At 44.0% G+C, this 13,915-nt stretch overlaps 1 protein-coding gene across 1 annotated transcript in view; it reads left to right on the top strand.

The window, feature by feature from the left end:
- Window positions 1-13,915, top strand: part of RYR3 (ryanodine receptor 3) — a 564,315-nt gene that overhangs the window by 394,495 nt on the left and 155,905 nt on the right. Inside the window, exons 40-43 of the mRNA XM_058427349.1 lie at window positions 314-428; window positions 2,075-2,204; window positions 3,347-3,450; window positions 9,198-9,333. Coding sequence (XP_058283332.1) covers window positions 314-428; window positions 2,075-2,204; window positions 3,347-3,450; window positions 9,198-9,333 — 485 coding nt within the window. The remainder of the gene's footprint in view (window positions 1-313; window positions 429-2,074; window positions 2,205-3,346; window positions 3,451-9,197; window positions 9,334-13,915) is intronic.

The raw sequence follows: 13,915 nt of genomic DNA, 5'->3' as shown, positions 1-13,915 counted from the left end.
AGACTATTGTCCAAAAGCTTCATTGGTATCTAAAATTATTACAAGAAAAAATAAAACAAGGGATGTTTAATAGGTCATTAGAAAGAAATGTTTCAAAGAGAAAAAGCAAGTACTTAGAGGAGCACAGAATATTTCTGTCCGCTAAAATGGCCCTCCACATATATTCCAGCTGACCTAGTGCCTTCTTACTATCTTTTCAGCCTGTTACTTTCATATTACTTTGCCCTCTCATGTGTTTGTGTGTTCTCATCCCTGAATTTTCATAGCATATAAATAAGTAGGTGCTGAAGACTCTCTCTGATCCTTATCCTAGGGACATAATGAACAACAAGGTGTTTTACCAGCATCCCAACCTCATGAGAGTCCTGGGCATGCATGAGACGGTGATGGAGGTGATGGTGAATGTGTTGGGTACAGAGAAATCTCAGGTAATGCTAAAAGGAGAACCTAGCCAGAACTTGTCCCTTGAGGCAGGAGCACATGAGGTGACTTGTTCAGAGCCACGTGGCTGGTGTCCCTTGCTTCAGTTTCTCTTCCAGGGGGAGGAAGGGATAGGCACAGTGCCAAGAAGGAGCCAAGCGATGGGATAATGCTGCTGGACGGAATCCCATTGTGTAAGAGCTCCTGAAGCTTGGAGACTTTCTTCACTAATCCCACTGGGCTATTCAGTTGCTAAGTTTACTTCCCGTATTCAGCAGCCCTGCTCTTTCCAAGATGAAATCACTCTGACTTCCACTTAGGAGGCTGGTGTGTCTTGTGCTGAGTCAGGAGAAGGCTGTTCTAAAGGAGAACAAGATCTCAATAGTGATCCTGGCAGTGTTTCCCCAGAAGTATTTGTGTTTCCTCTGTCAACCGAGCTCCTGAAGAAGCCAGATTTCCTTGCCAGCTCCCTCATGAGGAGCCTGCATCAGGGGGATCTCCTGTTGGTAAGGAGAGAGGAGTGGGGATAGGACACAACTGGACATTTATCCCAGCTGGGCTGGGGTCCTCCTCACAGTTAAACTGCTTCCGCAGGCAGTAGATAGGGTGTGGCTTCAAATGTTGGAATTTCCAGAGTGCCAGGGTCCTAGGAAGGGATGATTTCTGGTGCAGTTTCATCAGTGCTACTGGGGAGGGGGGTGGGTGTGTAGAAGGAACAGAAGCCAGGGTCACGTTCCTCATGGGCTTCCTTCTGATCTCTTGGGAAAGTGAAATCTCTCCAGAAGATCCCTGAGCACATGTCTGGATGCCTCAGCGAGCAGATAGACTGTAAGTTTCTGAACCTTATTGCTTAGAGCATCCTCTGTGATATTAAAGGAGGAAATCAAGGTTGTCTTAGGATTCCGAGCAAGGTTAACACTGGCACCATTTATTGAGCATTGTAGGATCAAATCTAAGATTTGGCCCAACCTAGAGATGCTGGTTACTTTGTTAAGCAGAAAAGCCAAGCGCAATCAACAGGAATGTGAGATGGCATCTTTATGCTAGACTGCATGAATCAAATTACAAGTGCTACGGAATCCCATAGAAGAGCAATTATCAATGACAAAAGTAGTCAGAGAAGACTCAGAGAGCGATGCCTTTCAGACTTGCGTAACTGTAGAGGCCAGCCTTGACCCAGGGCGCTTGGGCTTTGATATACTGGTGGGCCTTATGTGTCTACGATGACCTGTGTCTGTCTGTCTGTCTCTCTCTCTCTCTCTCTCTCTCTCTCTCTCTCCTCTCTCTCTCCTCACTCTCTCTTCTCTCTCTCCTCACTCTGTCTCCTCTCTCTCTCCTGTCTCTCTCTCTCTCTCTGAATTCTGTCCGCTCCCTTCCTGGTTGGAAACAATAGCCTGGTAGAAGGTCATGCAATTTCACGTGACTTCTGAGGATGATTGGGATTCTTGTTTGACATCTGTTTCTCTTGGAGGAAAGATATTTCAGGAACTATAACTGTCTCTCCTATGAATAAGTCTTGAGAAAAAAAAATGGAAGAAGAAAGTTCATTTTACCAAGTGTTCACACTTTACCCACTTAAGACTCTGAGGTCAGAGTTTTCAGAAAGGCCTCACGATAGATTCTTTGGTCTGACACTTTCTACTTCTCCCTACAGATTGCATTTCCAAAGATGGTTGCTAGTTGCTGCCGTTTCCTTTGCTATTTCTGTCGAATTAGCCGGCAAAATCAGAAGGCAATGTTTGAGCATCTGAGTTACCTTCTGGAGAACAGCAGTGTTGGCCTAGGTGCGTAAGTCTTCTTGTAACTTCCACATCCAAACTCGAAGGTTACACTCCCCCTTTTGACCACTTAGGAAATACAGGTAAAGAAGCCACATGCGTGCTGTGATATTTGTAAATGCTAGAAGAGACTCTGCCTGATTTAAAACAACTGAAGTAACGATGCCACAACAACGTTCTCCAACATAAGTAGAGATGTTGCCGCCAGCCAAGATTGGTGACAGATTAGTGTTGGCATAGTCATACAGTTTTACCTCATCTCTGTTGGGACCAGTGGCCCATGGTTTACAGAATGCCCCTGGGATTGCAGATATAGTCTGGGGGCACAGCTCTTCCCAGCCCACTCAACTGACCAGGGAGCAGTGCCGACGAGACCAAGGTCATAGATCCGATCTCGTCTTGGCAGGCTGGCTGCAGGCTGCATACCTGTCCATCAACCTCCCAGCAAGTGCTTTCTTTAGCGGGGAGGCAGACTGGCCAAGAGCAATCGTGGATAAACAGTGTAAATCCACCACCACCACTAGAAAAGCAAGTCAATGCATATGCCTTACTCACTGTTCTGGATATAAACGAAATGAATTTGTGTAATACACAAATACGTGTACTTGAAAACTGAAGTTTCACGGGTTTTTATTTCTCAAATGCAACCTCAGGCTACTAACCTTTTTGTAAAATGCTGCCTGAAGTTTTTCTTAATTCTAGCCTGAGAACCAAACAAACAAGTCAAAAACAACATTGGTGACCTGGTGAAACTATATGAGCTAATGCTGTTTGATGCTATTTTTAAACTCTAGGTGGCAGCGCCAGAAATATACAAGTTCCACTGGGCTTAGTTGGTCAAGTGGCATCTGATATGGGGACCTCAAGAAGTTTTGTGTTAGAAAAGCACTTGGAAATACGTGGTCCCGGCTGGTAGTGTGAACCGATTTTCTATTAATTCGTATTCATGGCAATGAATTTGGGGAGGAAGGATAGCTAATAGAGCTGTTCTTAACGCAAGTGGACTGGCCCGTTGGCGAACAGGCGTGTAAACCAGGTTTCAATGTGTTTGCTGCCCTCTCCTGTCCGCTTATGTGCACTGCAGTCTCGGCTCAGCACTGAGTGCCTTCCTCTGTCCTTTTCTTGCTAATCCTCCCCTCCTCCCTCAGCCTCCCCGTCGATGAGGGGATCCACTCCGCTGGATGTGGCAGCTTCCTCTGTGATGGACAACAACGAGTTAGCGCTGAGCTTAGAGGAACCAGACCTCGAGAAGGTAACCGGCCCTTGGGGAGACAGTGTGGCGCTCTTTCTGCCTGTAGTGCAGCTAAGCTAAGGATAAGCAGACCACAGATGGAGTCTCTGTCACTGTATGGTCATCTTGGTGGGCTTGTAGGGAAAGTGTGGAAGAATGTGAGTAACCGGTAGCAGCACAACGATTATGACCAAGGGATCTCCTGTGAACACAGGTAGCCAACTTCAGAGACTTGTGGACATTTATGTTCTTCGTGTGTGGAAGCCCAGCCTCGTTGGTCTACATGGAACATTACCAGATGCCTGCGGTTCCTAATAAAGTTCTATGTAATTTACAAATTTATAAATTTACCTATGGAAGGAAGAGACATGGCAGAATACTGTATAATCAGTGTCCTTTCCGTGTGCAACTGAGACAAACTGAGCTGCCCTCTGCTGGGAGCGTGAATGAAGCTCCTGGTGGTGGAGCTGGTTGAGGCGGCCTCACTACATCTTTTCCCCATCCCTTTCTTTCAATGATGTCCTTGACTGGACAGGGCTGACAGGGTTCACAGTGTGACTTTCTGAGTGTGGAGAAGAGCAACCTGGAGGGGGAGGGGGGAGGAGAGGAGGGACGTGGGCAAGTCAAAGACAAATCAAAGGTCATCATTATGTAGGGGGTTTGGGAGCATGCGGAAAAGGGCACCTGAGCCTGACTAGGGGATTGGGAAGGTCACTCAGAAACAGTCGTGACCTGAGGGATGAGTAGAAGCTGATCAGCCGCATTGTTGGGGAAGCATGCCAGGGATGTTTGCATGTCGGAGAGGAGAGCATGGCGTGCTGGGGAATAGGAGACTGGGTATGACTGAAGCACAGAGTGCCTGGGGGATGTGGTGAGAATGCAGCAGAAGCAGTGAGGAATTGAACTTTGTGCTACCATTTCTATTACTAAAAGAAATTCACGCTCATACACTGTGCTAGGCTTTATTCTGAATGCTTCCCACAGATGAACTCACGTGACCCTGAGACCAAGCCCTTTCATTGTTGCCTACCAGTTACAGGCAAGGAAGTGGAGGCATAAAGAGATTGGGTGGCATCCTCAGTGTCGTGCGGTTAGTCAGTAGCACAGCCAGGCATCGAGAGCATTGGGCTCCGGAGGCTGTGCTCCTACCCACTTTATTACAGGAGGTCACCATAGAGCCAAGAGTGGTGGAAACCACTGGAGATTATTAGGCAAAGGGGCAACACGGAACACGGTACGATTCGTATTTTAGAAAACACCCCAGTTTCAGTAAGAAGAACTGATTGGAACAGAAATAAGTCTTGAGGCAAGGAGGAGAGTTTCTCTAGTAATCAAAGCCCAAGACTGTGCTGGCTTCAATTACTATTGATGCAGTGGGTGTGAGAAGCATTTGAAGCCAGGGGACCGATCTATTAGAGGACAAATTGCAGCCATTAATTAGATATCAGTTCAGCCCATGTTTTCCTCCAAGGAGTGCAGGAGGTATAGCAGATCTGAGGAGGCTGGCGATGAGTTTGGGGTCTGTCAAGTAGAAGGGGCCCCGAGGCTCCCAAATGGCATCGTCAAGTAGGGAGTTGACGACGTGGCAGTAAATCTCAGGAGAGCTTTCTGAGCTGCAGATAGAGCACACAGAGGGTGGTTGAAGCTCTGGGGGTACATGAGGTGACTCCAGGGGCTGGTCTGGAGCAAGAAGAGAAGCATGTCCAGGCCAGAGCCCTGAGGACCACCAACATATTTAAGGGAGTCGCTGAGGAAAAGGCACCAACAAAAAACAGAAGGAGGAGCAGCCAAGAGGGTGAAAAAACCCAGAAAATCTAGTATCTAAGAAGCTGAGAGGAAAAATTGAGAAATAAATACACATTTTTTTCTTCGTGTCGCATAGTGAATGTGAGGTGGCTCAAAGAAGACAGGGTGAGGAAAGAGAGAGAGGGGATGTCTTGATTAAACGATTGTGGCAGCAGATGGCCTTTCTCTAGCTGAGGCAGCCACACAGACCACATAGATTTACCACTCACGAAGATTCTGCTGTTTCAGGCCTTGGCAGAGAATCATTGGCCAAGCTGCAAAACCATGTCTGATCTATTAAGATGAGATGATAATTACCCACCAATAATTCGTTGACATTTTTCAGTTAGTAAATTCTATTTCAAATGCATTCAACTGATAATTACTGAGGGCCTATCATGAACCAGGCAGACAAAACGCCCGTGTTTATGCAGCATATTTCTAATGGGAGGAACTTTGCTTGTAGTAAGAGGAGGATATTACTTTGCTGGGGCTGCCATAACAAAGTACCACAGGTTGGGTGACATAAACATCAGAAATTTATTTTCTCACAGTTCTGGAAGCTGGAAGTCCAAGATCGAGGTGTGGGCAGATTTGGTTTCTTCTGAGGCTTCACCTTCTGGGTTGCAGATAGATGGCCACTGTTTTGCTGTGTTGTCACTTGGTGTTTTCTTTGTGTGCACGTATCCTTGGTATCTCTCTATGTGTCCAGATTTCCTCCTCTTGAAGGACATGACCCCAACAACTCAGTTTAACTTAATCACCTCTTTACAGCCCCTATATCCAAATACAGAAACATTCTGGGATACTAGGGGTTAGGGCTTCCACATATGAAATTTGCGGGAGACAATTTAGCCCATGACAGAGGGGTTTGTCTTTGAGTTGGTCCTTTTATTTTGTTCTTTAAAGTATTTTGAAATATCAAAGAGACATTTTTACAATAATGTTTTGAGGTGACAAATTTAAGTGAAAGCGTTTTTTTTTATTTTGTCAGATGCAATCAATATTTCCGGTGGACTTCATTAGGTCCCTTATAAATCATTAAGTTAAAAGCAGGAATCAAGGAAAGAATCTATTTACTGACCTTATCAAATATGATATTTATCAAACAACCCAATACCATAATAGAAGAACCTTGCTTTTTAGCATTCTGTTAAAAGAGGGCAGTCGCGGTGGCTCACGCCTGTAATCCCAGCACTTCGGGAGGCCGAGGCAGGTGAATCATTTGAGGTCAGGAGTTCAAGACCAGTCTGGCCAACATGGTGAAACCCCGTCTTTACTAAAAAGAAATACAAAAATTAGCCAGGCGTGGTGGTGGGTGCCTGTAGTCCCAGCTACTCAGGAGGCTGAGGCAGGAGAATTGTTTGATCCCAGGAGGCAGAGGTTGCAGTGAGCCGAGATCATGCCACGGCACTCCAGTCAATATGACTTAGGGTTAACTTTAATAAGCTCTCAGCTGCAAAAGGAGTAAGTGAAAATGACCAGACCAGAGGGAAATGCTAGAAGTTGCTCCTCCAGGCCCAGTAGGCCTGTGTTGTGAAGGGTACCAGCCACCTCCTACATACACACAAGACTCAAGCACCATGCCACCTGTCGTGAGAGCTTCCATAAATGCTGTGTCTATTCATGGTCTCTGCTTCTAGAGGGAGAGACCTCAGCCAAACTCTATTATTCATACATTTAGATGACAATAAATATCTCAGTGTTTTGGGTGGTGTGATAATAACCAATGCTTGTGTGAAAAGCAGCTGAATGAGTCTTCTTTGACAAGGCAATGCCACAAGGTTTTGCACTCCATATCCTATTCTCAGCCTCAGTTCATCTTTTGAAACAATGTTGCTCAGCAAAGACATGGAGCCTCCACTGGAAGAAGTCAGATGTGATTAACGCAGGCCAGCAAGCTGGGAGAGGGGAGAAATGGGCACTTTGGGAAATCTGTAAAGGGGATGAGGTTTGCCACACCGTTTTCAAGTAGTTGGGGTGGCTTAGCACACTGCCATAGACTTTATTCAGCCCAATGTCAGGAAATTACCCAAGTTTGGTTCACAGGGAAGAACAGCAAAGGACGGGTATGCTGGAGTTTCTCCCTTCTATTGATCACGCCAGAAATTAGATCATTTAGGATTGAACAGTAGCCCTACCCCAACACATACACACACGCATATGCACACACACACACGCACACACACTCTTTCTCTCTCTCTCTCATATGGGCAATTATAGCAACCTGTGAAGTGTCTGCACCTGCAATCTTGAAAACTCTGCCCAATTCTGGCCCTTATTGATGCTTCCTTGACATTTTAAAGACAAAATCAAATCTGAACTCTAAACAGAAAATTATCTTTACTGGTTTAAGAAGGAAAAAGTGTGGTGATAGATTCTTGCTGAGTTTGGCCTTATTTTTATTATACTTGCAAAATAGAATATTTGACAGCAGCAAGTAAGTGATTCATTGAACAAACATTTATTGAATAGCTACTATGTGCTAGGCCCTGGAGGTTAAAAAATTCTTAAAAACACCATCCCTGACTTTGAGGATTTTGGAGCACTGTGGATTCTCCTCTTCTCTGTGTATACATAAGATACCAAAGGTGAAATTAGAATAGCAACTGTGTTTTAAACAAAGGTATATTTGCCAGGCTTTTTGCCTGACAGCTGCTGAAAAGTAGAACAGAATATAAAATCGTCTGTAAGATCCTAGCACAGAGATCTCGTGATAAGTGGTAACCTGGAAGCAAAGAGACCACCACCAATCCCAGTCCTTAGTGGATGGGGATCTCTTTTTCTGGCCATTCCAACCTTAACATCTTGGCTTTTGACTTTGGGCAACTGTTCTGGATGCAGAACGAGAGTAGACACCCCTGATTACTCAAGGGCCCAGTCTGGGTCAATCAGTGACTGAATATTGTGGCTTTGCGATACCATGGCCAAATGAACATGGCCAGCCCCCAGTGGGCCCTTCTTTTCCTGCACTGTTATCTCCCCAGATGTACGCTAGCTAGGCTTATTTTTAAATGACAGCTCCCTCTTGCCAGAACTGGAAAAACCAGGAACTGACAGTACATGGTGTGTTCCTACATAACAATGATAATCAATCTTGTTAATTACTTGGAAACAAAAAATGAATTGGAGGCTCTTTCTAGCCTCTAGGGAAATGGAAGCCTTTCAGTTCTTAGAATTTCACAGGCCTCACAGCTATCTCATAAAAAAAAATAAATAAAAACTTGAGCAGTTTTTTTGTTTGTTTCTTATATATAAGATTTATTTTTGAATTTTTTTATTGTGTTAAAATACACAAAATATATAATTTACTATCTTGATCATTTTTAACTGTATATGTAGTATTCAGTACTTTTGTAATGTTGTTGAATTGTCACTACCATCTATTTCCATAACTATTTTTCATCTTGTAAAACTGAAATTCTAGACCCACTTAACAATAACTTTTCATTCTTCCCTCCCCTCCCCCAAGTCCCTGGCAACCACCATTCTACTTTCTGTCTTTATGGGTTTTACTACTCGAATTACCTCCTATGAATGGAACGATATGGTATTTGTCTTTTTGTGACTGACTTATTTCACTTAGCGAATGTCCTCGATGTTCATCACATTGTAGCATATATCAAAATTCTGTTCCTGTTTAAGGCTGACTATCCCATTGTACGTATATATCACATTTCGCTTATTCATTCATTCATCCATCAGTGGCCACGAGGGTTGCTTCCACATTTTAGCTTTCAATTATTTGGGGGTAGATACCCAGAAGTGGAATTGCTGGATCATATAGCAATTCTGTTTTTAATTTTCTGAGGATCTGTAGTACTGTTTTCCACAGTGGCTGTACCATTTTACATTCTCACCAGCAATGCACAGGAGTTCCAACTTCTCTACATCCTCAACCAACACTTGTTATTTTTTGAGGTGTGTTTTTTAATAGCCATCCTAATGCATATGAGAGAACACTTTTGTACAATTTCTGGCAGGTGGTGACCTACTTGGCAGGCTGTGGCCTACAGAGCTGCCCCATGCTTCTGGCCAAAGGATACCCTGATGTCAGCTGGAACCCCATTGAAGGGGAACGCTACCTGTCCTTCCTGAGGTTTGCCGTCTTCGTGAACAGTGAGTCCCACATTTTTCCATACCTTTTATACCCAGAATAGCATGATCATGGATACATACAAGGAAAAGGATATCCTTTCCATTGCTTCGTATCTGAAAATAGGGGTTTGGTGGCGGGCAAGAGAAATCTCAGGGAGAATCACAAGTGTTTGGTGGCTGGCAAGAGAAATCTCAGAATAAGGCCAGACAAGGATAAAGAGTAGAGTCCAGTGAACAGAGCACTGAGCATTAGTCCCAGGTCCAGCAAGAAATTCACTGCCTGAGGTTGGACGTGTCATCTCTCTGCACTGTAAAAGGGGGCCTTATGAATATCATCATTAATACCTCACCTGTTTCACAGAGCTAAATGCACATGTACATCTAGATCCCTGGACGGATGGATGGATGGATGGATGGATGGATGGATGGATGGATGGATGGATGGATAAAATCAAGTATAACTGAGTAGCTGTAAAAGATAAATAAACTCCCAGGAGAAAAAAATTGCTATAGCAACCCTAAATATTATTCTTTATAATACAATTTACCTCCCATTTATAGTGAATTCCAGCACTACCAGAATTCTTTAGTTGCTCTGGAATAATATGCTGAATATTATGTAAAATAAGTGGGGTACTTTCTTGAAAATGAGCCTTGTCTCCTAAGAATTTTTGTTATAATACTAATTCACTTGTATTGACATTATAGTTACAGTCCCTCTCTGTTCTCTCAGTTTGGGGTTCCAGGCTAACAAATTGCACTAAGCAGGTTAGGTGATCCCAAAGAGAGATTGTAGCTAACACACAATCATGCCAATTGTTCTAAGTATAACAATTTGTCTCAAAATACGTTGACATACTGTGATAATTATATTCCCATGTGCTTTTCTTGTTGTCTCTCTACCCTCCCATTGCACCTGCTTGCTTTTCTTCACGGTACTATACTATAGTCATAATATTTAAATGCTTTCTTTTCTCCTTGCCCTGGATAGATTGCAGGCCTTGAGGTGGGTGTGTTTTATTCCCCTGGGACCCACCCAGCCAACTTCCTAATCAACTCTCTCTGCTTCTCTCTGTGTTTTCATCACTGCTTCCTTCTGTGTTTATCACCAGCTTTGCTAACCTCCATTTTCTTCTCTCGCGGGCAGTTTTAGAGTATCCTCTAATAGCCGCGTTCACTTTGTATCCAAATTATCACATGTGCAGAATTAATGTAGAGTTAATGTAAGAGTAAAGCAAATTTGTGGATGTATGAAGTGGATGTATGAAGTATGTATAAAGTATGAAGTGTGGATGTATAAACATTAAGAATTTATACAGCTCGCCAAATTATGTAAATAGTTTGTTTGCAGACAAATCTGATCAAGGCAGGACCAATTTATTCATCTTGGTCACCTTCACAGTCAAGATCAAGAGCTTTTTGAGTCATTTTATGAGACCATCTACCTGGGTCATGAAGGTAAAGGAATCCACTGGCTCTTCTTCTACCCAGATTGCATAAATTCTAACACTTGCTTTTGTGGGTTAGGTAAACCATATTGAACTAAACTCTAGACCAAAATGTTCGGTCCACCCCTTTTGTTTTCAAGTCATTTTATATCTTTTCAATATATTTTCTGCACTACAATTTTATAATGCAACAAACTCTGGCAAACTGGCCCATCAGTAGAAATATTTGTGGATTTTAGTTTAATGTTTATTTTGTCTCTATAATAGTGTTATATATAAAGTTTCGGTGCTGCAAAAGAAATAGCATTTGAATATAAAATTTTCTTTTTAATTCTCAGCAAGGCAAGGTACTTCTATAGAAGGGTGCACCCTTACAGATGGAGCAATGGTGAGCACGCACTTGGACAAAGGAGGGGAAGGCGTTCTTATTCCTGATGCACGTGGCCCCTGCTGCTATGTCCTTCCCCTGTTGGCTAGGGTTAGACAGCACAGGCTAAACTAATTCCCATTGGCTAATTTAAATAGAACGACGGGGTGAGGGCTTTGGCAGGAGTCAGGACAGAGCAGGTAGCAGTTAATTGGAATGAGTCAGGGTGGAGCAGGTGATCAGAATGAGTCAGGGTGGAGCAGGTAATCAAAAAATGTTGCTTTACGAGGAAGTTATGTTTAAAAGTAGAAGGCAAAGAATTGAACATACTGACATATTCTTTGAAAAGAAATTTATAACTCATATCTAATACATAGCCATGTCTAGTTTTGGCAAAGGATGTCAGCTTCTCCTTTCAAAGAATTTTCAGTCTTCTAAGGGGAGGAGACATGGACAGAGATCACTACAATAAAAATGGCGTAAGGCAGGGAGAGAGCACCGAAGGGGTTCAAGACGGGAAACATAGCTTATTGAGGAGATCAGAAAAGGCCTAATGAAGGAGGTGATGTTAGAGATAAGCTTTGAAAGGTCAAGCTTCCAAATACATAGATTCAGTTGAGGAGCAGCATGTACAGTAGCTCAAAGGCTAAAGCATACTGTGCTCAGGAAACCTAGTACTATCGCTTAAATGTATCCCCTAAAAAGCATGTTTTAGAAACTTAATCCTGAGAGTTGGGAGATGGGGCCTAATTGGAGGTGTTAGGTCATGAGGACCCAACACCTCATGAATGGATTAATGCCCATTATAAAATGGCTTGAGGCCACGAGTTCAACATCTTGCTTTCTTGTGCTCACTCTCTTGCCATGTGATGCCTTCTGCCGTGTTATGATGCAGCAAGAAGGCATTTAACAGATGCACCGCCTTGATCTTGGACTTCTCAGCCTCCAGAACCATGAGCCAAATAAACCTCTATATTTTATAAATTACCTAGTCTTTGATATTCTGTTATAGCAGCACAAAACAGACTAAGATACCCAATGATCTGTCAGTCTGGAGGGTAGATGCATGGATGGCAGTGGTAAGACATAAGGTTTAAAAGGTAGGTGATTATAATGGGGAAAACCTAAATGCCAAGTTGAAAAGTTCAGTATTGATTCAGTGTGTAGAGAACTGCAAAACTTTTTAACAGAATAGAGACTGATGGGTTGATACCCACTCATGGGTTCTGTGCTCAGATTAGAATAATGAGTTTCTAAATTATTATGGTGTTGGTAAAATGGACTGGAAGAGATACATTTGAAAGAAATTACAGAGGTGGAATTCATAGCACTGTATTAGACCATTCTTGCATTGCTATAGAGAAATATCTGAGACTTGATAATTTATTAAGAAAAGAGGTTTAATTGGCTCACAGTTTTGTAGGCTTTATAGGAAGCATGGTGCTGGTATCTACTAAACTTCTGATGAAGCCTCAGGGAGCTTCCAATCATGGCAGAAGGCAAAGATGGACTAGGCATGTCACATGGTGAAAGCAGGAGGAAGAGAGAGAGAGAGTAGAGAGGCTGGAGGTGCCATACACTTTTTTTTTTTTTTTTTTTTTTGAGACAGGGTCTCACTCTGTTGCCCAGGCTGGAGTGCAGTGGTGCAATCTCAGCTGACTGCAGCCTCGACCTCCTAGGCTCAAACAATCCTCCCATCTCAGCCTTCCAAGCAGCTGGGACTATAGGCATGCCAGTGGCTCTACCATCCTGGGGTCTGGAGGGTGGTAGCCCCCTCCCCACAGCTCCACTAGGCAGTACCCCAGGAGGGACTCTGCATGGAGCCTCCAACCCCACATTTCCCCTCTGTACTGCCTTAGTAGAGGTATTCTGTGGGGCTCCACCCCTGCAGCAGGATTCTGCCTGGGGACCCAGGCTTTTCCATACATCCTCGAAATCTAGGTGGAGGCTGACAAGTGTTCTCCACTGTTGCATTTTGCATACCTACAGGCTTAACACTACGTGGAAACTGCCAAGAGTTATGGCTTGCATTCTCCCAAGTGGCAGCCCAAGCTTTAGCTGGGCCCATTTGAGCCACAGCTAGAGTTGGAGCAGCCAGGATATATGGGGAGCAATGTCATGAGGCTGCCCTGGGCCTGGCCCACAAATTAATTCTTACCTCATAAGCCTCTGGGCCTATGATGGGAGGGGCTGCCACGAAGGTCTCTGAAGTGCCTTTGAGGCCTTTTCCTCATTGTCTTGGATATTAGCACTTGGCTTCCTTTTAGTCATGCAAATATCTCTAGTAAGTAGTTGCTCTACATCCCACTTGATTTCCTCTTCTAAAAAGCCTCTTCTTTCTCTTGCCACATGGCCAGGCTGCAAATTTTCCAAACTTTTACACTCTGCTCTTGTTTCAATAAATTTCCAACTTTAAGTCATTTATTCATTTTCACAAGTGAACATAGGTTTGTTAGAAGCAGCCATGCCACTTCTTTCTTTCTTTTTTTTTTGAGACGGAGTCTTGCTCTGCCAGCCAGGCTGGAGTGCAGTGGCGTGATCTCGGCTCGCTGCAAGCTCCGCCTCTGAGGTTCACGCCATTCTCCTGCCTCAGCCTCCCGAATAGCTGGGACTACAGGCGCCCACCACCATGCCTGGCTAATTTTTTGTATTTTTAGTAGACACGGGGTTTCACCACATTAGCCAGGATGGTCTCGATCTCCTGACTTCGTGATCCACCCAGCTCGGCCTCCCAAAGTGCTGGCATTATGGGCGTGAGCCACTGCGCCCGGCTGCCAGGCCACTTCTT

The sequence above is a fragment of the Hylobates moloch genome, unplaced genomic scaffold, assembly GCF_009828535.3.
Source record: "Hylobates moloch isolate HMO894 unplaced genomic scaffold, HMol_V3 SCAFFOLD_14, whole genome shotgun sequence".
Taxonomy (NCBI): Eukaryota; Metazoa; Chordata; class Mammalia; order Primates; family Hylobatidae; genus Hylobates; species Hylobates moloch.
Note: the sequence above shows the minus strand (reverse complement) of the source record. Positions and strands in the feature narration are given on the sequence as shown.